Genomic DNA, 25,247 nt, shown 5'->3' on the forward strand with positions numbered 1-25,247 from the left:
ATTTCCCCTGTATTGCCTGCAGCTGCTCAGGGACACAGCCTGGACAGATGCCATGGGTGACAGAGGGGAAATAACACCAGCCACCTGTGATGCCAACCCCGACTTGAATGGTTTGGGGCGCCTCGTGGCCACTGCGGCGGGACAGACTCCGTCCTTTCTTACAACTTCACCTGTAACGGGTGGTAAAGCAGGTCATTGAATTCTGCACATAAATTGTTGCCTACCACAGAAACTTTGTACACCAATATACACCAATATTCACATAAAAAAAAAAGTGATTTTAAAAAGTAAACTGTATTTTGACAGAAATTACAGAGTGTTTTGTTACCTTTCCTAGGAAACAAAGTTTTACCCAACACGAGCAGGCTGTTGTACGACCATTGGATACCCTGTGCTGTATTCCCCTTTCCCCTGCAGCTCTGAGACTCAGTAGATGTTTGTCTCTGCACACTTAGCACCGGGAATGGGGATTTTCTCATACAAACCTATAGGGCTGTTTGTATCTCCTCCTAACTGAAACCCGTGGCAACTCCAGACCGGCAGGCTAGAAGGTTATTACTTTTCATACCTGTGCTCACCACGTTACCGTGTGTGAGACAGTGACAAGCAGCAGGGAAAAGTGACATTATCCTACAGATAAAAAAGGCTGCCAGCTCCTAGTGCCAGTAACCAGACCCCTGATTCAAAGCCTCATCAACTACTGGGAACCTCTTTGACCACCGAAGGCTTTGGATCAGGCTTATCCTTCTGGAAATTACTAAATATCATATAACTTGTGCAACAATGCGTCAAGATCAAACCCATTATAAATACATGTATAGTGGATGTGGTTGCGTGCATATACATATGTGCGTGCGCAAATACAATCATCCATTGATATTAATTCAATACGTTGTTTTTTTTTAAATGAGCATGAAGAGATGTGTCAGGAAAATATTACAGAATTTATTTTTTGTTTTTGCGAGATATTCTTCTATAGTGTGGAAAAATATCCTATCCAAGTCATACAAGAACTGCTGCTAATACACAATTTAAGCGTAAAATACATTTTTATATATTCAAGATTACATTTCCGAGTACTCTTGTCCTTTTTTTTTTGTGTGTGTGTGTGTGTACGCCCTCTGGAATGCATGCCTATTATCATGTCTCCTTTTAGAGCTTCTGCTTCAAAAACATAATGCACAATCAGTTTGATTATGTGACAAGCTGTTTCATCCGTTCCCCCCCCAAGCAATTTTCTAGGTCATGTTTGCATTAGGTCTTCCTTTAAAAAAAAAAAAAAAATCAGAGATATTTTCTGTGGAATTGCTTTCAGCCAGCAATTACAGTCATTGTTTGGAGAGATAATTTTGATGATATTTCTAAATAATTAGTTTATTTTTTCTTCGGAAAATCAGAAATCCATTTAGGCAGTGGGAACATAAGCCATTCATAGACTACTTAAAATACAGCCTTCAAAAAAAACGGAAATAGCTATAGTTAAGATTTGTTCAGTTCAACTTCTTTCACCAGCATCATTCAACTTTCAGCGAGATGAATTAAAAGAGAAATTGTCTCTAAAAACTTACTCTAAACATTTTAAATTAAATCTATTCAAGTGACAATATCTGCTTTTTTTATCTTGAGAAATGTATTTGAAAAGGATACCGCAGTCTTACATTATGCTCAAGATACACTGGAAATCTTAACTTTTATCGAATGTAGAACCAACAATTCCAGAAGCAATCAGTGGCAGTTAAAAACTAGTCTGACACTGAATTTTAATGGATCCAGCCAGTAGCTTTAGGAATGGCACTTGTCCTTGGTCATCCCTTCTGGTAACGAATCTGGTAAGTGCAGGCTCAAGGGAAAGAAATCCCAGCAAACCCACAAGTTAGTAGTATTCCTCACGCACCGAAACGCCTTCTGAAGCGGATCCCACAGCTGGCAAAAAGGGAGAGGCTGGATTTGTACTCGAGACGTCTAAGGCAATGGAGTTGTTCCTAGCTGTTGCACGGGTACCCTCTGCAAAGCCGGCAAATAATTTAAACTCATCTTTATGTTTTTGGTCTACTACTGTTTATTATTTATTTTCTCAGTGCTCCAGCTCTGATCCCTCAGGTGAAATCCTGGCCCCACAGAATCCGTCGGGAGTGTCCCAGTGCTGGAATCTAATTTCCAAAAGATCTGAACACTCACAGTCCCAACTGGAGGCAATGGGTGCTGTGGGTGGTTACCCCCTCTCCTGAATGCCGTTCTGCGTCTTCCACATTGGGCACTTCATCACTGACGAACTATGGTGCTTTTGTTATGAATTCTGGTCCTAGGAGGAAATTGTCACTCAGAAAATGAATATAATAGTACCTCTCTGCCTAACAGTGATATTGTAAAGAAAAATATAATTCATACATTTTTCTGAGATGTTCAGGTACTGTGGCAGTAGAAGTCACAAAAATAATGCTATTAGGAAAAGGATAATTCTGTGCTAAGAATACTGTACAGCAAATTAGGCCTAGGGCCACAATATAACTAATGAGGAGAAATTGAAATATTGAATAGCTGCCTTAATCACCAGGCACTATTCATCCAGGTTGCTATTGGAGGCAAGCAACCCACAGTAAAAATAGCAGGCAGTAATCTGAGTATGAGGTAACTTCATTAATGATTACTTCATAAGGCATGTATACAATGAAGACAGCTAAAGATAGGCTAAGTTCAACAACTACAAGGAGAACAAGGCCCCCTTTGAGTACTTGGCTTTGCTAATTTAACAACTTTTCAACATTCTTCTATAGAATTAAGCTGCATATAATTAAACTTTAAACCTAACATGATTGCTGCTTTTCATAGTATCATGCAGAATGACCCATGTCTATTAATACATATTCCTTTACAGCAACAAGACCCCACCCAATAAAGGAAGGCATAAAACTTTGATTTAATCTATGAAAGAACAGATTTCTTCTCAACATGCATTATATATCCAACACTGTATTCTCCTCATAAAACAAGAAAAGAAAGATAAGACTAAATGTGCTGTATAATTGGTTGGAAACATTCTGCAGGAAGTGAAAACATATTTGCAACTTTATTATATTTCCAAGTCATTGTTTAGACACAATTAGATAAATATATTAAATGCTATATATAATTTTTTGACTAGTGTTGTATTTTCCGGTCTCTATCTAAATGCTTGCAGGCATAACTGAGTTGGGTAGGGACCACATGAAGATCACTAAGCCACCTCTGCCTGCAAAACCTGACTTGTAGACATGAATTTACCATCAAAATGAATACTTTGCTACTATTTTGCTATTGGAATAACTAAAGTTATTCCAATATCTAACTGGTGAATGTATTTTAAGGTCAAGAAACCTTTTGTCAGTATAAGTAGTATCTCCCTTATGGGAATTTCTTGATGTAACTAACTCCACTGGCAGAACCAAATTGGGACATGTAAAAGATGTGAACAAGGCTGCAGAGTGACTTCTGAAGTCTGCTTAGGCACCATCACGACCTTTTCTGATGCGCAGTGAATTGAGTTCTTCCTCTGCCTCAAAAATTACACTAAAGGGAGGAAAAAGAGGAAGATTATTTTTACATATATTTCTGAAAAGTGAAGAAGTTATTTTCTAGGAAGATGAAGGAAAACAGCAAGGACAGATTTAAATTCAGTAAGGACAAATTAAGATTGGCAGTTGGTGACTAGCCCAGAATATATCCTTTTCCATCCTTGTAACATCACTGACCACCGCCATTACTTCCTTATAATGCACATGTTCCCAAAAGGCATATTGGTTCTAATTATCCGATATTCTAAATTTCTCATACACTATCCTACAGATATTTCCATTTCCAGACATAAGAGAAGACCCTGTAATGTCAGAACTCACAAAAAATCTTTCCTGGGTTAGACCAAAGGCCCAGCATTCCATGTGATCAAGGACCTGGTCAGATGTAATATGAAAAGTAAGAAACTGGGCTTGTCTAGGCTGGTCTGTCCTGATACAGACCCAGCTTCCCATGCTTTTTGGCCATACCGCCATGGTGCTGTTACAGCATTCCCCACAGCACTTTCATGTCCACATTCTGTGTTGATTTATTCCAGTTCTCTCAGTGTTGGGAGCTGTTGGGGTGGCATGGGGATGGCAGTGACAGACCTTTGTGGCAGAAAGGCGGCAATCACTGGCAATACCTGGTGCTAGCAGCCTCCCCACCCCGCAATATGCTCCCTCAAGTTGCCTGGGAAAGCACCATCCCCGAGGTGGTGGCCTAAGGCTGCGAGGGCCAGCCCCACAAAACCCTGCAGCATGGGGCCACTGCCCTCGCACCCTCAGGCATGATGTGCACCTCCAAATCTCTCCAACAAGGGCAGCGACCAGGGTCTTCCTGTTTACAGGACATCATCAGCAGCAGGTTATCTATCAGATGAGTAAACTTTTCGTGTCACAGAGGAATCCTCCACCCAAATCCATCTTGGAAAAGCCTACACTTTGCCCACAATCACAGTCAGAGCCAGCTTCATTCCCACAGCAACAAACGCAACTCCTACAACATGCCCCAGCTTTTTGGCAGTGCCCGACCTCCTCCTGCTGGAGCCCTGACTCTGACCCTGGCAGGGCATGCTGAGAAGGGGGTTGCTGTGCAACCTGACGGCTGCGCAGCCATCCTCGGCAGCTCGGGACAGCATGCCTCCGTTAAAGCATGCTTTGATGACTGGATCCATGCATTTTTGTGCAAGGAGTCATTTGTTCCCTTAGCAGCTAACATTTCTGGCTGTATCTTGTATGTGATCAGGCACAGTTTCCCTCTTCTCATACCCACTGGAAAATGCCGTGCCCAGCTGCAACATTTTTGTGTCAGGTTACAGCGCTGCCGACAGCCAGTATTCATGAACATGCAGGCACATGAGGAGATAAAGGCCAGGCAGGAGTGGTTTAGGGTCCGAAGTGTTCCCTGTGCTATGCAGAGTGCTTCCCCTGGATGCCTGCTTGCTTTCTGCTGTTTCCCTTCCTGCCCCACCTGTTCCCTGCACAGCCATGTAGAGCTGTCTTCTCCCTCCACCATAGGCTTTCCAGCTTTTCAGTTCAGCTTCGATTACTCCAGAATATCCCAGGTGTGATTTGGGGGCGGGAAGCACAGGACAGCTGTAGGTAGTCACATCTCTCTTTCCTCTCCCTTTCCATGCTTTCTATTGCATAGTCCATTTATACTTCAGCCTGGCCTCTGCTCCAGGGTCTTCTGCATGTGTGGGGTAGCGCATTTGGAGGCAGAGGGGATGTCTTGAAGGTCCTGCTGAGACTCCTACACAGCCTGTGAGATAGCAGGTTGCATCTGTAGCCACTGGGAACTGGCAAAATTCTTCCGCCTGTGAAGCCAAACGGCTGAAACAGTTCATAGCACATCCATATAGTGTAATGCCCTCTAACGATCCCATTTCTTTAGGCCAGTGAACATGCAAGTAAAACTAGAGTACTACAGCAGTATTTATCTTTCTTGATTTGGTTTTAATTTCTTGGGCAGGGAGGGCAATAAATATATCAATAAATCAAAAACCAAAAATCTAACAGATGGAATTCTCTCATCTGTTATGATCTCATCTTTAGTCTTGAGAAACAGAGGTACCCAAACATGTTCAGACCAGTTTCAAATTCCCATGACTTCTATGACAGTTATTCCAGGACATCATAATAAACTGCAATGCTAAACTCAGCCTGAGCTCAGTGACTTACTTTAAGAATGATTCTTTATCATCAGAGGGAGGCTTTCCAGGTGGCGGAAACAGATCAGAAATGAGTAACAGCAACATGATCCTGACACTCGGTTCAGCTCTTTCCCACTTCATGTGGAATCAACTTCTACGCACAAAAAAACCCCAAACAAACAACCCAGAAAAGTTTAAAGCTTTTTAAGCCTTTGAGTGTTTGACAAAAGGTGCAATAAAGATTAAAACTCTCCCCCCTACACAAAAATATCCCCAAACTGATCGCCGTTTCTCTGGTTTTCATGCCCCGTTTTTAAGCTCCTCCGCCGGCGCGGGGCTGCTGCGCCCCTGCGGCCCGGCCGATCCCTGTGGAGCAGAGCACGGCGGGGCTCCCTCACACCACGCCCGGCGCTGGAAGCCCCGAGCCGGGCTCTCCCCGCGGCCACCCAGCCTTACGCTGGCGCTCCCCGGCCCCACGCCCACGAAGCCGGGGCCGCCCGGCCGCGCCGGGCCCCACACGCGTCCGCCGCCCCACGGCGCGGGCGGGCACACACCGCCCGCCACCGGCTGTGGGCCAGCCCGGACCCCAGCGCCTCAGGCCCCGCCTCCCGGACGCCGCGCGGGGGTCGTTGCTACGGGAGCTGCGCGAGGTCACGCACGCGGCGGAGGAAGATGGCGGCGCCCGTGGAAGTCTGTCACGTCGCCTGCTGCGCCAACCGGGCGGGCGGCGGGGTCGTGTCCTGGGGGCGGGGGGGGCTCCTCGCCTTCGGCAGCTGCCGCGACGTCGTCCTCTACGAGCCGGCGGTAAGCTGAGGCGCTGTGGGGCGGGCCGGGCGGCGGGCCGGGGCCGGGGCCGGGGCCGGCAGCGCGGCCTCACTCGTGGTGCTTTCTCGCTCTCCCGCAGGCGAGGCGGGCGGCCGCCGCCCTCCGCGGCCACGCCGGCAGGGTGAACTGCGTGCGCTGGGTCCGCCGGCGGGACGGCGGTGAGTAGCGCGGCCTTTCTCCCCCCGCTCCCCGTCCTCTCGGGTCGGGGGGCTGGGCGGGGCGGGTCCGCCGGGGCCGCTTCCCCTCGGGGCCGCGGGCGCTGTGCCCTGCCCCTGGCTGGGGAGGTGAGGCGGGAGGGTCGGCGACAGAGGGGCTGCGGCGTAAACTGGAGGAAATCGGGAGCTGCAGCGCATCCACTTGCCTTAAGCCCAGGTTCCCAGTAGGGATTTTAACAGGTGGCTCCGCAGGAATCTGACCTGCCAAACTCAGGTGAGCGGTTTTGTAGGCGAGGGGCCCGGTCGGGCTGTCTTCTCTGGGCCCCGCAGGCAATGCCAGCCCGGGAGGCTGTTTTGCCAGGGACTGCGGTGGCTCTGGCAGATCGGTGGCTGTGATGCTCACGCTGCTCTTAGGCTCTTTACTAAGGATTTGGAGTTTTGCGTGTTTTGACTTTGTAAACCGATGTGCAGTGCCTTTAAGAAATCTCGGACTACAAAACTGTAAGTTGCATGAGGTCATATCCAGGGAAAAAAAAATCCTTTAAGATAAAAATGTTTGAGACCCTTGTGAGGCTTTTGCTTCATAGTAATTCCAGGTTTTAAAGTTGCTTAGTGCAGACTTTTCAAAGGCACATATTCTTGCCCTTAGGCATTTATAGAAACTTACTGACAAAGAGAAATGGGGCTGTTGATTAGACTGTTAATGTAATGTGCCTTTTCCTTTTTTGGAGGGGAAGTACTGAGGTGAAAACATTCCTCCTTAATAGTGGTATAAACTGCCATCCGTTCAACTGGTTGCCCTAATTTCTTCTTAAAATTGATGAAAAAAACATTTTCAGGGAACGCGGGAATTATATTTTCATAGAATCATAGAATGGTTTGGGTTGGAAGGGACCTTAAAGATCATGTAGGTCCAACCCCCCTGCCATGGGCAGGGACACCTTCCACTAGACCAGGTTGCTCAAAGCCCCGTCCAGCCTGGCCTTGAACACTTGCAGGGGTGGGGCATCCGCAGCTTCTCTGGGCAACCTGTTCCAGTGCCTCACCACCCTCATAGTGAAGAATTTCTTCCCTATACCTAATTTAAATCTACCCTCTTTCAGTTTAAAGCCGTTACCCCTTGTCCTATCACTACATGCCCTCGTAAAAAGTCGTCTCCAGCTGTCTTGTAGGCCCTCTTCAGGTACTGGAAGGCTGCTATAAGGTCTCCCTGGAGCATTCTCTTATCCAGGCTGAACAACCCCAGCTCTCAGCCTGTGTCCATAGGAGAGGTGTTCCATCCCTTTGATCATCTTCGTGGCCCTCTTCTGGACCCGCTCCAACAGGTCCATGTCCTTCTTATGTGGGGGGCCCCAGAGCTCGATGCAGTACTCCAGGTGGGGTCTCATGAGAGTGGAGTAGAAGGGGAGAATCGCCTCCCTTGACCTGCTGGCCATGCTGCTTTTCATACAGCCCAGGGTATGGTTGACTTTCTGGGCTGTGAGTGCACATTGTGAAGCTCTGAATTCTATTGGGTTATATTTCCTTTGCTTTATTTTCCTATGCTCCAAAAAGACCAAACAAAAAAAGAAAATATTAAATTACACTATTGGATTTGAGAATCTTTTTTGAAGGATATATTCATCGCATTCGAACGGAACTCTAAGTATTCCTGTGACTTTTCTCTTTCTGTTATCTTAGAGAGTACCTTTGCTCATAAACTGTCCTGCACAGTGCAACTCGTATAAATTATACTTTACTTTGATGGAAACTTTGCTTACAGTTGAGACGTGATATTTTATGAGTAGTAACCAATGTAACTGCTTATGTTGTTGACTGCTGTTACAAAATAAGTGTTCACAAAACTTACCAAAACATATTTTTTAGCTTCTGAAACAGAGTTGATTTCTGGTGGATCTGATAAACAACTTATTCTTTGGGAGGGGAATGGAACAGGAATGTGGAATAATCAGGTAAGCAGGAATAACCTCTTTTTGAAGCTTCCCTCCCTACTTCCCCGCAGTTTCTCACATACCGCAAATTACCTGTTTTGTCTGTATTTCTTATTCATACCTCTTCATTTTACCTTGACTATTGAACATGCGTGTATCTTCTTCAAATTTATTGGTATTCTGTCATGCTTTGTTTTACTTTAAATGTTGTTTCTTCTTTGCTTTAGTTTTAACTTTTTTCAAATCAGCTTTCATTAAGAAATTAGCTAACCAGTCATCAGGTGGATTTGTCTAGCATGTCTAAAAGATGCTGTTTGTACGTTCTTGAGTCATCAGCTTTCTGATCTCATGTAGTACTTTTCTTTAAGCTGCCTTAAAATCTTCAAACTATGAGGTTCATTTTTAGTTGACATTTCCTGTACCCTTCTTCCTCACTTCTTTATATCTATTTCTAGTGATTTCCAGTCAATCTGTGTAACAGTGTAGTGTTTGTATATAGGTAATCTTACCAGAATGATACACAAGTTGGGGTAGGTATTTAAAAAAAACAAACCAAACAAACAAAAAAAGCCCCCCAAAACAAAACAAAAAAAAATCTGTGCAACAGTTGAGTTTTGTCATCGAAAATGAGAAAATTAAGGAGATGTGCTAATTTATTATTCATACTGTGAAAATGTAAGGCAAAAGGTAGAGTATGGTGTAAAAGAGCCTTCAGAATGAACTGAAATTTAGATAACAAATTAGATGGAATATCTTTTTCATCTGACTTTTAAAATCTTACATATTAGGTGTTGATTTGTGAATGGCTGTGTGGGTAACCCATTTCATAGGCTGTCTCAAATTAGATTAGACTTGTATTTTAAAATGCATGAGAATCCATACTAGGGGGAAGTGCACCTAGGGTAGTTGTTATCAGGCGTGTTTGATGGGGGAATGTTCTCAGAAACAAATAATTTCTCATCCTGACCTATTGTAACTATTTACATATTTATTTAAAATACTTTACAGATTTCTTTATTAACCTCTTCTGCTGACGAGGTGCACAGCCTTATGGCAGTCTTTGAAAAAGAATGTGGCTAAATGTGCACATTTTAATAACAGTTCTAGACTAGTGTAAATTCTGAAAAAAACAGGCAGAGTTCTATATTGGACCAATTAAAAATTCTTACTGGGACCTACCACGCTGTGTTTTGGAAAGAGATGTCAAGTGCCTTTGTGACAAAATTTGGATAAATGCAGGATGACTTCTGGTCACAGAATCAAAAGCTTCTCATTTTGCTCTTTGTGTTTATGAGGAACAGATTGCAAAGTGAATCACCTGTATTCATTCATTAAGAAAGTAGGTACTTAAGTCTAAATTTAGAGTTTTTGTTTTTCATGTTGGTATTTTGAAGGAGTAAAAAGCTGTTTTGATTTGCGAGAACACACTAAACATTGCCGCTACTTATTCCATTGTGTTCTCTGCTCTGTCTCCTTCACTAAGGTTCTGTAAACTTTTATGAGATGCTCCTTAGGGTGAGGGGCAAGAGAAGGAGAAAAAGGAAGGAGACTGCTCTTCCTAACTTCTATACTATTTCCAGCTTTCCTCAAGGAATGGTGACGTTTGTATAGTGTACGCAGGAACATTTAGTTAAGTCATTACTGCTGTATCCCTTCTCTGTGTTTTCCTGGAATATGCTATAGCTTAAGCATAGCTTGGCAGATGCTCTGCCATCGCAGGTGTACAACTTGTTTTTAGTTTTTGGTTTTTTTTTAAATGGCTTTACAAATTCTCTCAGATAAGTTACTGGAATTTAAAACTTTGTAAAACTTTCTGATGTGTTCAGCTTGTGAAAAGCATTCCTCTCGAAGGCCATGCTGAAGCTGTTTGTGCTGTGGATGCTGTCTACCAGTCAGATGAACCTGATTTACATCTGCTAATAGCTTCTGCAGCTTCTGACTCTACTGTGAGAATCTGGTCTCGGCATGGTTCAGAAGGTAACTTTTTTTTAATATTAGGGACAACATACTGGCTTAATAAAAATGATGAATGCTTATCCATTGAAGTACTTGGCTAAATACTAACATCTTTTAATGCAACTACATTGATTTCTCTTCAAACTTTGGTACATCAAACCACTGTATTGCTCTTTGAAAGCTGAAGGTTATACTAGTTTAACAGCTTTGGGTCAGATTTGTTCTGCAGAATTATTTATCTTTGTTTTTCTTCAGTGATGTGTTGGCTGAATTTACTTGTTTCTTTTTAATATGTATTCAGAATCTGATAACCTGAGCCATCATTTTGCCCTGTAATGTGGGGACAGACTAGCTGTATGTGTGCGTGAAGTAAAATTACTTAGTAAAATGATTAATGCTGGCATTAGAAAGGTTTGGCTGAATTTACTTGTTTCTTTTTAATATGTATTCAGAATCTGATAACCTGAGCCATCATTTTGCCCTGTAATGTGGGGACAGACTAGCTGTATGTGTGCGTGAAGTAAAATTACTTAGTAAAATGATTAATGCTGGCATTAGAAAGGTGAGGTTAAACTAGTCACTAGTCACTTGTTTGTTGCTATTGACTTGAGTCCAATGAAGTTTGGGATAATAGGATCTTAACCTTCTGGTGAACTAGGCCCTTGCATGGACACATGGGAGAACAGCTCTTTGAAATACATAAGAAATAAATAGGGTGGATAATCTAGATTTAAAATGTTATTTGCTAGTTAAGTTGTACTGACTGCATCTCTCAGGCTACTTTCTCTCTTTATCTGGTGTACTTGAGGATTTCCCATTGCCCTGCCTCCATGAGAGAAAGAGGTGGGAGTTGCCAATCTCCAGTCCCATGTTCTGGGTGGCATTTCTCTCAAGCTCCCAAAGAACACCGTGAAGTCCTGTCCTTTCCTTTTTGTCTTGCTGTTGTGAGTTCCAGTGTTGGAAGGACCATTTTTTTTTCAATACTGCTTCTGTAGAGAGGTTTTTCTGCTACCCTGTTGGTTACTCTGATCTTGATGGCTTACTAGTTTAACCACTTCTAGGATCTCAGGGGTGTTTGCAGGAAGGTTGGGTTTTGCTCATCTCTCTGTCTACTATTGTAGCAAATGGATTCAGTTTTAGCTTTCTATGTAGTGAATGCTGTTGCCACAGGATATAATTTGCAATATTTATCGCTTCTGATATGTTACCACAGTGAAGCCATACAACTTTAATACTCAGTGGAGAACAGTGACTTATCTTCTAACTCGGCTAACTCTGGATGAATTTCTGTGGGCCCACAGAAGATAACATTATTATTATTTAGGCTCTTGAAAAATGTAGAATTTTTTCAGCTCCTTAAACTAAAATGTAATTGGAAATTCTAAGTACATAATAACAAGATGAAACGACAGTGTGACTGTAATACTTACGATGAATGGGATCAATGCTTCTTGTTTTCTTGTTGTTCTTGTTTTCCAGCTAAATGCATTGAAATTCTGCAGTTTGGAAATGGATTTGTTATGGATGTCTGCTTATCCTTCTTGCCTGGCAGCAATGGTAAGTACAGCTGCACATCTTGAATATCAATGCAAGAAACGTAAAATCTAAGAAATCCCCTAAATGTGCAACAGGATTTTCATTTGACTGACTCTAGACCCTTGTGCCATATTTCTTCTTTTCTACGGAATCAGCCTAAGCTGCTGCTTGTATTTAAAGATTTTCACTGAACTCTTCTTAGCAATTAGAAGAATACTGGCTGATTACAGTGTCTTCAAAATGATGCTCAAATGGAGTTTTTTAGTTGAACTCTGAGACAGGGAGCTTAAAAAGGAGGCAACAGGGCTGTAAGTGAATGGGATAGGATGATGCTGTTAGTTTCACCTACTCCTTGTGGTGCTGCTGCTTATGTTTGTTCTTGTTGTTTGCATTGAAGGGAAAGATCCAGAAAAAGAATCTGCAGGCCTGCATCAAAAATTGCAGATTAACGAGCAGTGTTTATCACCCGTTCAGTCTTAAATGTGAAAAAATTTAGATGCTGAACAAGTTTAACATGACTGTTCAGTACCGTTTATATAGTTTTCTATTAACATAAATGTTTGAATTTTGTAGCCTGCTGCAGACATATTCTTCTGTTGCAAATCTGTAGAAGGTATTTTTTTAAAACTAAATGTATCCACTAGTGCAATACAAGCCAGATACATATGTTGAGTTAGGTTTGTGTTTAAGAATCATCAGAGCCTTTTACCTGGATGGAGAAGTGCCAGGCTCCCAAGAGAAAAAGTACTAAAGTTTCTTACTCTATCTGGAGTTTTCAACTATTTGCTGCATGTGTTCGACGCTGATGTGTTGTTTGATTGTATGCCTCCAGAGCAGTTATACAGAAGCGTGTGTTACTCTTTGGCTTGTGATAATTCTGGGAGATATGAAAGCTCTGTCAAGACGCATCATCCCATTTGGAAATGCTAATGCCCATTTCCAGAGTGTGTCTGATATCAAAAGCAATGTCTGGACCACTGAAGAACTTCAAACCTCTCTCTCTCTCTCTCTCTCTCTCTCTCTCTCCCCCCCCCCTGTAAATATACTAACAGGTGGTTGTTGAGATGAAGTTAAAAGGCTTGAGGGTAAATTTAAAATCATTACCTCCAGTGTGAATTTTCATTAGAAGTGAAGTGTCTGTGGTACCAATTTAATGATTATAAAAGTCATATTGCAAAGCAATAGATTAGTTCTTAATTTATGATACTGTACAGGTAAGAAATTCTCACTGTAACACTCGAGTAGTGCATCTGTTGAATGTTGAAATCATGTTGTATATAAGAGAAGTGACCATTAATTTTGGAAAAACCTTAAATGAAGATTATCATATTAATTCTTAAAACTAAATGCTTCTGAAACCAAAATTGCATGGACTGCTTGAAGCTTCTTTAAATGGTGGAATAGCAAGCATTTTGTTTTGCTGTGAAAATCTCCCAGAGTTCCCAAAACCCAGTGTTGCTTAAAGTTGCATTCAGAGCAGGTCAGTCCTTTATTATGGCCTCTTTCCATTCCAATTCAAATTAGTTATCCCAAGCAACACAGCGCTCATAACCTGACATAGTACTTCACTCGTCTGAAGAACTGAAATTATTTTCAAATGAGAAATTATTTGTGTAGGTTTTGTATGGAAATTAAAAAAACCCCAACCTATACATTCATGTTTTGAATGTCAGTTCCAATATGATTGCTCTGTGCTGCTAAAGTTATCAAGAAGCAGTTCAGACTTTGAACCATAAATGTATGGTTAGAAATGTTTCCCATAGAAGTCTGTGAAGGGGCTTTTAATAGAGCGTAGCCATGTTCTGTGTTTTCTCCCTAAACCTGACATAGTAGTCCATACAGGTGAACTGTTTTTGTTCAGAGGAGTATGTTAATTCTGAAATCTAAATAAAGCAGCTTAAAATACATTATTAAAAATCTCACTGCTGATCATTTTGTCAGAAATATTAATCTGTAATGGCAATTTGGAATTTTAATGAGCTTCAGGGAAAAATGATCTATGACAACTTTAGGAGTTGCTCTGAAATCTTTATGAAGGCTATGTCAGCAGCTGTATTAAGATTTAAAGAAGCTTTTCTCTTGAGGACAATCTGCAGTTCTTAAGACAGGAATAAAATACAGAATTACTTTTCTGAAAGTCGTAAACTACTCTCCTGAACTAGCAGCATTTACAGTAACCTCTGATTTCACCGAGCAAAGAAATTTAAAGCTCGCATTGAGAATTGATTCATACATAATGGATGCTTTAACTTTCAAAAGACATTGAAGTTCATGATGCCTAGTATTTTAACTGATTGACCTTGAAAATAAATGATTTAAAAAAAAAAAGTTAAGAATCATTTTTGTGAAGAAGTCAAATGGGGAAGGATAATAGACTGCTCATAAAAAAACCTGAACAGTCATTTGCAGCTGGATTATAGTTTAAGCACTTCACTGGCAGCTTCTTAGTTAAGGAGTTTCTTTACAGTTGTTTTTTGAGTCTTGAAGAAAAGCTTCCTACTGTTTTGTTTGGTTGGGTTATTTTTGCCTTGCAATGTCTGATTCTGAAATACTGGGAATAGGATTTACTATTTTACAGATCTTGATCAGCGTTTTTGTCATATACTGTGATTCTTCCTACCACCTGGGTAATTGTGGTGCCGTAGCTTGGTCTCTGACAAATAAGAATTGTCTCTTCAGAACTGAATTGCAACAGGTGAAAAAGAGCGAGTGAACTTGAAAGAGCTTTGCCGATCGTATTGTCCCCATTGCAATTGGACCACAGTTTCAAACTCTTTCTTTTTTTTTTTTTTTTTTAAATTTCTTTTGCAGGACTTTATCTCAATCAGATCCAAATTCTATTACTCTAGAACATTTATGTAAAAAACTATATAATAGTCTGGTTTTGCCAGTTATATATTTCTTGATAGAATTTTTTGTGTGAAAGCATTTGCATTTGTCTGACACAGCAACTAGATCATAATTCTCTTCTTGTTTTTATTAGTCAAACTTTTATTCCATTGAGTAAGTATGTAATTACTGTAATGGCCCATAAAATGTATTTCTCAGGAAAGGATGACACAGACTCTAAGAACATGCATTGTGTTGTATTTTGGGGGAAAAAAACTCACTCTTGCCCAGTTTCTGTGGACATGAAGACCAGGTCTTCTTTCAAAACAGCTCATTACCAAAGCAGTGTTTTTTGGCCTCATGTAAGGCAAGGAGGAGATGGAGGTGAAATGTGACTTAGATTGACGAGAAGAAGCAAGTGATGGAGGTGTAAGAAGGTGAAATGTGACTTAGAAGTATGAGAGGAGCAGCAGATAACTAGGCAGAGATTTGGTACAGACACAAGGAGGAAATTAGCATAGAGCATAAACTTATTATGAATATTCAAGTTGATTTTTGGTTTACCCATAATAAAGCTTAAAATACCTCTTTAAAGGGATGACATTTAGGTTTTTTAAATTAAGTAGTTGATTTTAGTGAAATTTAGTATTTTGTTTTCTACCCAGACTTGAGAAATGCGAATGCCTAGCACCGATAACTTATTTCTTCATAATTTTCTAATTAATTCCTTTTCTTTTACGATTTCAGTCCCTAGCAGTACTACTTCATCCTAATGAGCCGAAAATAGTGGAGTAAGGGTTAACTACTTTTCCCCATCGTCTTCTGTGGGAGAGATGAACTAATACACTGTCTGACTTCTCTTGTTTTCCACTTAGACATAACTTTGATTTGATTCAATAGACTTAAGTTTTTTTGTGCACCTTCTAGATAGCTTGGAGAAGTAAACTGCTACTCAAGACTTGAGTAGGTGTATAATAATGTTAATTGCTTTCATATCCTTCTGTACAGTGAGTAGTGGTGTCTGTTTTCCTTTTTTGCACTCCTCCCCCCCCCCCAGTTATGCTAACTTCAACCCTTTATTTGGGTTGATTTAGGAACTTGAACTGTATTAGTTCCGAGTCATTTTGTTTTGCTGCTTGCTCCTTTTGTGTTTAGAGCGAATGCCTGTTGATGTCAACAAAATAAACATAATTAATTAAAAATCTCTAATACTTGAACTTCCTACAGATATGTGAGCTTGAAGGAGACTACTCTTTAGCATCTTAAGTATTTGTAGATATTATTTACATGCCAAAATAACTTTCGAGTTTTGTGTTCTTGAGATACTAGTTTATTTCAAATAGTACTAGGTGTCTAATTTAGAAAACATAAAAAAGTGGTATTGTGCTTGCCTGTCTGTTTCTATTAACATATTTATTGATACTCTATTGATTTTTATATTATTTATTTAATTTTTCATATCCTGTAATATTAGATTTTGTAACTTGAGTAATGAAGACTTTTTTTTTTTCCCTTTCCAGTACCAATATTGGCTTGCGGTGGTGATGACTGCAAAATAAGTTTGTTTATACAGCAGAATGGTCAGGTAATTAGTTTTTGTCTCTTGCTCAGAACATTACTCGGTTCTTCTGCTTCTTTTCTTTTCATATGTGCTGGTGATTTTTTTTCTGAGGTTGTTCCATAACTACTATCTGTCTCTAGATAGCCATCACATACAACTACCTCTTTTCATATAGTTAATCCGTTTTTCTAGGTAGTGATGAGATGCACATACAGAATGTTGAAGCTGGATTCAGTGCATAAAAATGTTAGTTTTTCTTATTTTTTCCCTGTGTGAAGATAGCCTGTGTTTCTATTCCCACTGATATAAAATAGCTACGACCGTCCTTCTTTATTGAGTATCCATGCGTTGAATGGTTCATATGGAAATGATGTTACATTCAGTCTATAAATTCTTATAATAAAACTGATATGATTTGTCTCTGGAATTGTATGTTTGTTGCTAAGTATGCCCTTTGTGCTGAATGCTTGGGAATGTTGAAAGAAGTATTTGAAGGAGTATCTGATCTTCTAAAAGCACACACATTTTTCATGTATTATTTGGAAGCTGGCAATCTTTAGTTTTTCATAGAAATAAATGTTCCTTTGGAGCACTAGAAAGAGATTCTGTCCTCTCTTGCATCTGTTCAGAAGTTTTGTTAGACTCTAAAGCATGTGTTGAATGACTGTTTTCCAAAACAGAAGTCAATGTCAATTCTTTCTCTCTATCACTCCCTTAAAAAGAACCCCTCAAACCACAAACGGTGCCCCCAATGCACCAATGAACCTAACATTCAGAACCCCCCATTGAAACTGACATATGTAGGAACCACTTTTCTGGATTTGTTCAGACACAGTCCCCTTAGAGATTAAAGAATAGATACTCCTTTTTGCTTTTTGAGAGAGATAAAAGCTACTTTATAGATAATTTTGCCTGTTCATGCTGCCATATACAATAATAAGATTTTTTTTTTTGTCATCAATAAAAATAAATACTTAATCCTTTAAAATACTTCATCCTTTATCTGCTATGTTCAGTGATTTCTTGACCACTGAGTGGGAAAGAAGGGTCGCTTTCTTAGCTTTTTCTTTTTTTTCCCCTCTCTATGTAGCTCATGAGTTAAATCAGTTTAATGACATTCTCTGGGAATTAGCAATAGCAGAATGCCACTCGTGATTCAGTGTGCTAAAGAAAGACTTTTATCTCAGGGGCTGTGCAGTTGATTTTCCTCATTCAAAATCTGAAACTTGTTTTCTTGTATGGTTCAGATTAACAAATAATACGTGGTTTGACTGCCAAAAATGTTCAGAGATACATAACTTATTTTGCCAGTTATTGACCAAACTTTTGAGTATAACAACATTCTTAGCCATTCTTAAATGCAGTCAGTCTGTGGAGTATAAAGGAAGGTAGCGGGAATAAACAAGCTCCATCTCCAGCTTCATAAGCAAGTTTATGGTGCTTTTTTTGGAGGTAGAAAACTTTATTCATACAAGGGGTGAGGAATTTTCTTTTATTTTACATGTGTTATTTTTCACCCCTTCAATTTTAGGAAGTATTTTCACCAGCTGTCCTGGCAGAGTTGGCCTTCAGAGTCTCTCTTTTTTAAATGAGGTGGGACTTCTGGTTGGTGTATACCTTAACTTTCCAGAACATCTCTTTTAACTAAGTAGACTGTACAAACCTCAAAGAGAAGAGTCCAAATTTGATCCCATGTGGAGTAAAAGTGCCTGTGTAGTGTATTACAGCTATTAACAGAATGAAAATATCCTTGCAAGCCTTCTCACTTAAATTCCTTCCTACCTGCTAAAGGGAAGTTCTCCTCTTTAGTCAGGTTTTCTCAGATCTGATGACACCTTTTTTTTATGGCTTCTGTAGTACTTTTAAAGGTATTTGAAGGAAGTGTTACTGTTGTCCTGCCATTTTTTACTAGAACTGAGCATAGAAGAGTGATTAGAATCTAAACTTCTGTGTCATTCCCTCACTGGTAAGGGCCTGTAGCTCTGTCCTGTTAAATGTGACTCTTGGAAACCTCTTCCTTTAGTTAACACCCTAAAAAAGATTGTATGAACACAAAGGTAGAATGTAAGTTCATAATGGGATGCTCTAATGAAACTTGGAGGGCACTGTTATACTCTGAGGGAGGATGAGGCATCTTCAGTTAGCTGATTCAGGCTGCCTTTTGGTAAACTCATTAATTTTACAGTTGAAATATATTTATTCAGAAAAACTGCTTGTTTTTTTAAATTGAGTGGGCAGGCTTCAAATCATTTAAGACTCTACCCAGAGATCCCTTACTGTGTTAAGCAGTAGACATAAAATGAACTCTTTGCTTTTCTGAGTTCTTGAAAGAGGATATTGATTTATAAAAGTACCCAGGGAAAAATCTTTCAGAAACCATTATATGTCTTCCTGCTTGAGATATTACAGGCCTATGGAGGGGAAGTAAGTAAACCAGAGGATCAAAATAGAGCTTTGAAACAAAACCTTTCTATGTTGAGCTTGGTTTCTGTGAGAAGATTTTGCGGTGCATGTTTGACTATATATCCCACCCAATAATTTGGCTTAATTGAAAAGTGGAATGAGAGGCTCGGGGATGATTCAGGCTCTTTCTAATTTGATGAGATTAACAGCTGGATAGAGGAGGGATATCACATCTAGTGTCCAGTGGAGAAAAACTGAGAAGACTTGGACCTCTGTTGCCAAATTTGCCAAACAATAGTACCAGCCTGGTCCTGAAGGACATGTACCCAAAGTGTGGGCGGGGTTAGTTGTGCAGAGTGTGGTGGGCACGTCCGCAGACAGTGTGGCTTCATTAGTTCTGCTACCTACGGAACAGCTTTATTCTGTGCCTAAAAGAAAAGAAACCAGATTGCTGCTACGCAAAAATGTTCAAAGATTAGTTAAGAGGCATGGGAAAGCCTGTGAGTCGGACCATGAGGTTTTGTTAGATTTAACTGTTGGTACTGTAACTTCTTATGTATCCAGTGAGGACCAAGGGGAAAACTGAAATAGAGAAGGAGAAATATGAGACTATAGAAATAAAATCTGTAAAATTGAGAAGAATGACAGATCAAAACATTTGTAAATGTAACATAGGCAATAATAAAAACTTTGACTGATCATTTAAAAATAATGACCATTGTGGCAGTTTTAGAACATAATACATCTGAACGAATTGAATGTGTGATACCAAGAGACACAGACTTCAAAGAAAATGGCAAAAACAATACAAAAACCCCAAGCTGAAAGCATAACAGCAATACTACTCCTTGCTCAGTTTCAGTGGACAATTTTTATTTTTATGGGAAACAATATCTTGAAAATTTTGAGTGAATGCTTGTTCTATAGCACAAAAGAACTGCATGCTTGACTCAAGGCTAAGTAGCACCTAAAAGACTATTTGGGAATGACTTAGAAACCTGGGGTGGTATTAATTACCTCAAAGTAATTAGTTTTACTCTTTAAAGAGAAAACAAATGTTTGCTTTTCTTAATAGTTCTCTTTGATGTGAGTTGATAAGGGTAATATAAAAAAAACAACCCACAATGCCTTGAAATTAAAAATAGGAAAATTATTAGATGTGTGTTTAGATTAATATTGAAGTCAAGTTTCAGGTGATATGCATGCTGTCTAACATAAAAGGAACCATAAAAGACAAGAATGTTAGCAACAGTTCAACCTGAACCAATCTTTCAGTTGGGAATAAATTTTCCAACTAACCTTGGTGACTGTAAAATACAGAGCATTTTGTCAAAGATTGAATGAATGAATAAATAAATAGGTGTGTTATCTATTACCTGAAAATGAATTGCTAAAAAGATTTTTTTTTTTTTTTTTTTAAAATGTATTGCTGGAAACATGTAATCTTCAGAAAAACCTTTAGTTCACTGTTTGATCTTGCTTCCTGGGCTGTTCCTGCCTTTATTTACATATAACCAGTTAGATGTTTATGTTAAACACCCATCTGGAATGCTACATCCAGAAGTGCTAGTGAGTGCGGAAGTGACTAGCCAAATCAGGCTTAGGTGGCTGTGAGAACACATTCTTAAGACCAAAATTTTCTGATTTGGAAGTTTCTGTTAAGCTATTCTAGTCATGTATCTCATATGCAGATTGTTCTGTAATATTAAGGCTGCAAACGTAGTACGAGCAGAAGCTGAGTAATGTTTGATTGGAAGGTGATTTTTGGAGAGTATCAGGAATGTTGGACCAGAGAGAGGCACTGATTTCTGAATATAGTTGGTTTTGGTTTTGTTTTTTTAATATACTAATTTTTCATACAAGTCTTTCCTTTGGGTGAGTTACTGTTGCTCACCATCTCCTCTGAAGCTAAAGACAGACGTTTTGAGAAAGAGCAGCAACACAATGAGAAAGGCTTCCCCCCCTCCACCCCCACCACTCCCCCTCTCCTCCCCTCCTTCTAGGGAAAGAGACCTCAGTTGCAGACTTGTGCAGTTTCAGACATTTTAAGTCAACTTGGGATCAAAAAATGTCATGGAAGTAGGGCTTTTTCTGGGCAAAGAAAAATAGAAATGGTTTCAATGCTAAGTAAGCAGTAAACACTTGTACCTTAATTGAATCAAAATAAAATGGTAATATTATGTGTGTTATGAATGAGTATATGCTACTAATGAAAGTTCTTAAAAGGGAATCCGGACTGTGTTTGTACTTCTGTGTTCTTGAGCCTGTGTTCATGCAGAGTTTTCCATCAGCAGATACAGTTCTTGAAGTATACCTTCCTTAGAAACTTAGTCAATAAACTTAAGAAACATAGGGAATATTTCTAGCCCCATAAGTAATTCTTATTTATAGTATTATATTACAAACTAATTATTGAAATAACTTCAAAACATCTACTCTTCTTTTTATACTTGATTTTACCTGTATTCATTTTCCACACCATCTGCAATTGCATCCACTTCACACATGTAATAGAAATTATTTACTATGTCATACCTGCATTATGTTATTCTTTGTGTACCACTATAAGCCTGATAAACTTAAAAATATTTTCATCTCTATCATAGAGACTGTAGCCTCATTAAGGTGAGCACCTTAAATTCTCATTCTTTCCTGCTTATATGTGGGAAGTGCCATAATGTGACATGTTTACCCAATGGTGGCAAAACCAAAAAGGTCTGTTTAGAATCTATCAGTAAATTGCAATCCTTAGTAGCAGCTTATTTTTCCAGTTTCAAATAATAGAAGCTGTAAATATAAGAGACTTGAAAATCCAAAGCTAATTGCTGATATGTGCATGGTAATTAAGTGCATTTCTATGATGTAACAGGAATTTTTATTCAGTTTCAGAAAATGTTGATACTCCCTGGCCATGAAGATTGGATAAGAGGCGTTGAATGGGCAGTCTGTGGTCAGTATGAAAGATGACTAAAGTGGAATACTGGTTTAATGACAGTACTGCTGCTTTACCCCTCCAACAGGTGGCTTTGATGCACTGTAGCACCTAAGTTCTTGTGGTTGTGATTTTTTTTTTTTTCTTTCTATTCCCCCCCGAGATGTTGGTACAAATACTAAAAATCAAGGTAAAACTTTGTGTCCTGTTAAAACATAAGAATTATTGAACCTATACTGCAGTTATATTTTAGTTATAAAAATTATGGCTACAGTAGGACTGATACAGAACACTCACATCCCTCATTTTTTCTTGATTGCTTCAAGTATGTTTACCTGACTGGTACCTAAATGCAAACAAATAGGAGTTTTAGCAACTTGCCCTTTTCAATATGCAAATGTTTGTATCTGAGTGAGGAAGAGTTGGCTGCTTTTTCAAAGGAGGGAAAGTAGGGGGAAATAGTACTCCCCCCCCCCCCTTTTTTTTTTTTTTTTAAGAATAGGAGATTAAGAGGAGAACCTATTCAGACGTTAACTAATCAAATGGTTCTTGCAATGGCAAAAATAACATAGAAGGAATTGGAGGATGCTACAATCCTGAAGAAAGAAGAGGAGGAAAGGAGTTCTTGAAGAGTATTGAGGCTGTCAGAATTTCGAGAGCGAAGGCCATAAGTAGCAGGGAAGTATATGTACAATATGTACAGTATTTACCATGTCTTCTATGTCTTATAAGCAGGGAAATGTCCATAGTCAGTGTGTTAGAAACTAGTAGTGAGTTTGAAATGGGAGAGTGAGTTGATGTTGAAATAAAACAGCAGTTTATGATACTGTGTACAACAGGAAAAATGAGAACAATGCTGTAGTGCATGTTTGGAAAGATGGTAGGTTGGTCATGGCAGTGGTTGCAATGAAAAAGCAATGAAAACATGGCTCTAATTTTTTTTTTTTTTTTTTAAACCCGAATAGGTGAAGACCTTTTCTTAGCAAGCTGTGCTCAGGATTGTTTGATAAGAATTTGGAAAGTGTGTACAAAATCAAAGCAACTTCCAGAAACTGAAGATGATTCTATAAGACTGAAAGAGAATGTTTTTACTGTCAAAGGTAGGTAACAGCTGTAAAATTCTCTTATAAAACTTTTCACTTGTGTATCTGTGGTTTCAGTGGAGCTAACAAGGTGGTTACCATCTAATTTGGTTTGTTTCTTGTATTAAAAGAATCTGAGACCAGTTTGACTGCATTATTTTTTTTTCAGCTGTTAGAAAAAGTGGAGTTATTGTCTTAAAGCTGTGACTATGTAAAGTTAATGATGTGTTATAAAAAATGGTAAAGCAGTGAGAGAGCTTAATATCAACAAGCATTGTTACACATATTCCAAATGCAGTACATAGGAGATATATTTGTCTGTGGGAGGTAAGCTGTTGTGCACTTCTCCAGTTTAATAGCATACCTTTAATTTTCTTTCTAATTCAATGCGTTAAGAAGTGCTACTATTACTTAAACCTTGGAAAAGTACTGGAGAGAACAGATAAGTATGTGCAGGCTTACTTTATGGTTATTTAATATACTGTTTGAGCATTGTAACATCAGGGGCTCGCAATGCTGACATTGTGGGGTAAATTATTAGGCAACTTAGGTAATATGAAGTTCGTATGATGTTATATGTAAAAAGTGCTCATGCTACTTCAAACAATGAATCAGGATTTGCAGCATCTTAATGCTTGTATTTACAGTCACTTGGAAATGTAAACATGCTTAAGAGTATGGGTACAGCCAATGTCAGAACGTTTATTTCAAAATTGCTTGAGAGTTCTCCAGGAATTCTGTGATACCACTCTGAGGCAATAGGCTGACCTCTTAGCGTCCATCTGGTACTCAGGGCTTGTGGCAAAGTAGGTTGTCAAGGAGCTGTTCAATGTCAATAGGCTATTGAGATATTGGTAGATGATGAAAGGAGTTGATTTTTTTTTTTTTTCACTCAAGATATCAGGAATGACCTGGTGTTTCTTGGCTTTTAGAAAGAAATGTGCTTTTCTCTGATTTGTGGTAGATACTGATACAACATATGCAATTACTTTGGAGTCGGTGTTGGCTGGTCATGAAAACTGGGTGTATGCAGTTCACTGGCAACCTTCATTTTCCAAAGGTAAAAAGATACCAAATGCTTAGCAGTTATGTTAAGTATTGTATACATAGAGTACAGTCACGTCTTTGTATTGTGTTTGCATGTTCACTTGTCACTGTGGACTATGAAGATGTTTAAATTCTGCAAATAATGTTTTATAAGTAAATGGATGTTGACTTTTACTTGTGTCGTCTTTACTGAATGAAATAAAATAACCGAGCTGTACTGGCTTTATTGTAATTGACTTGTTGTTTATGGAGTACAAATTAGTTTAATCAGTATGAATTAATAGCTCTAGTAGTTTACCTTGATACATGTATTTGGAATGTCTGTTCTACAGAAGGTAAGCATTAACTCAATAGCACTCCTTTCTTTTTCTTGGAGTAGAAAGGAACAAATAGCAACATTCAGAAGATTAATCTGCAGTCTTCTGTGCATTAATATAACATGCCAGGGATTCTTTGAGTATCAGTTTTCTCTAGCATGTAGCTTTAAGGCATTAATGCAGACTCTCACTGAAAAAATTATTTACATTTTAATTTTGCATTTTGCCCTAGTCTTTGTCTGTCTTTTAAAATCCTTAAATTCTGACAGTCTTGTTTGCAGTACTGATTTGCTGGTGTGTGTCTGCCTGGCGTATAAGGGAAGGAGATTGTTGGTTTGACATGCTTGTGCAATCAAGTGTATTTGTATTGGTAAAGGTGTGGTTTTTTCTGAGATGTTTTAGAGTTACTGATGACAGGTGACTTTACCAGTACAAAGCACAGCTTTGCCAGTGCATATACAACACTTGAACAGTAGAGTGCAATTAGAATGTCAAAATACCTGTAGTGAAAGACACAGGACTTGCTTTAGAAATCTTGGCTTAGTTATCTGTTCTTTAACTTTTTTTTTTAGACACCAATAAATGATTTTGCCTGTTAAAGCAAGGTTTAGGTACAATACAGGCATGTACGTCTTGCACTGCAATCTGAAAAACTGTCCTGTTAGACCGTGAAGTTTTCCAGGTGTCTTACATCATGCTTCTGCTTACATCATGCTTCTGCATATGTGCAGCTGCTTGTGTTCCGTGGCCTGCCCAATCTTGTCTTCCCCAAAATACATTTTCTTCTTCAGTAGAGGCAGACTGATCTGACACATATTCTCAATGCAGGAGGTAGGAGGTGTGGGGCTGACATAAGATACCACCTCATGAGATGCCCATGAGATTCTCCAGAAAGGTTCCTCAGTGGTTTTCCTGCGGGTTTTGCAACTGGGTGATGAACCAGTTCCCTCTTCCCCATTCTGGCTGTGTTGGGTGGTTGTCTGGAGTGTT

The 25,247-nt window shown here is 39.5% G+C and overlaps 1 protein-coding gene and 1 long non-coding RNA gene across 10 annotated transcripts in view; one reads left to right on the plus strand and one right to left on the minus strand.

Annotated features, from left to right (window-relative positions):
• Nucleotides 1-364: 364 nt before the first annotated feature.
• LOC140647845 (uncharacterized) lies at nt 365-6,327 on the minus strand. Of its 8 annotated transcripts, none has more exons than XR_012040981.1 (4): nt 5,712-6,327; nt 5,002-5,292; nt 3,355-3,546; nt 365-2,302 (listed from the first exon to the last, which is right to left on the minus strand). It is a non-coding gene; the product is annotated as an uncharacterized lncRNA (long non-coding RNA). The 8 variants fall into 8 exon arrangements; XR_012040982.1 differs by having other exon boundaries at nt 3,497-3,546; nt 5,002-5,347; XR_012040975.1 differs by having other exon boundaries at nt 5,002-5,347.
• Nucleotides 6,226-25,247, plus strand: part of ELP2 (elongator acetyltransferase complex subunit 2) — a 41,819-nt gene continuing 22,797 nt past the window's right edge. Inside the window, exons 1-9 of one of the 2 annotated variants that reach the window (XM_072852934.1) lie at nt 6,226-6,487; nt 6,588-6,666; nt 8,530-8,615; nt 10,421-10,571; nt 12,030-12,107; nt 16,436-16,500; nt 21,763-21,829; nt 22,777-22,911; nt 23,858-23,953. In XM_072852934.1, coding sequence (XP_072709035.1) covers nt 6,356-6,487; nt 6,588-6,666; nt 8,530-8,615; nt 10,421-10,571; nt 12,030-12,107; nt 16,436-16,500; nt 21,763-21,829; nt 22,777-22,911; nt 23,858-23,953 — 889 coding nt within the window. In that variant the 5' untranslated portion in view covers nt 6,226-6,355. The remainder of the gene's footprint in view (nt 6,488-6,587; nt 6,667-8,529; nt 8,616-10,420; nt 10,572-12,029; nt 12,108-16,435; nt 16,501-21,762; nt 21,830-22,776; nt 22,912-23,857; nt 23,954-25,247) is intronic. The other variant, XM_072852935.1, reaches the window with a different exon arrangement.

Source organism: Ciconia boyciana, chromosome 2 (assembly GCF_034638445.1).
Source record: "Ciconia boyciana chromosome 2, ASM3463844v1, whole genome shotgun sequence".
NCBI lineage: Eukaryota > Metazoa > Chordata > Aves > Ciconiiformes > Ciconiidae > Ciconia > Ciconia boyciana.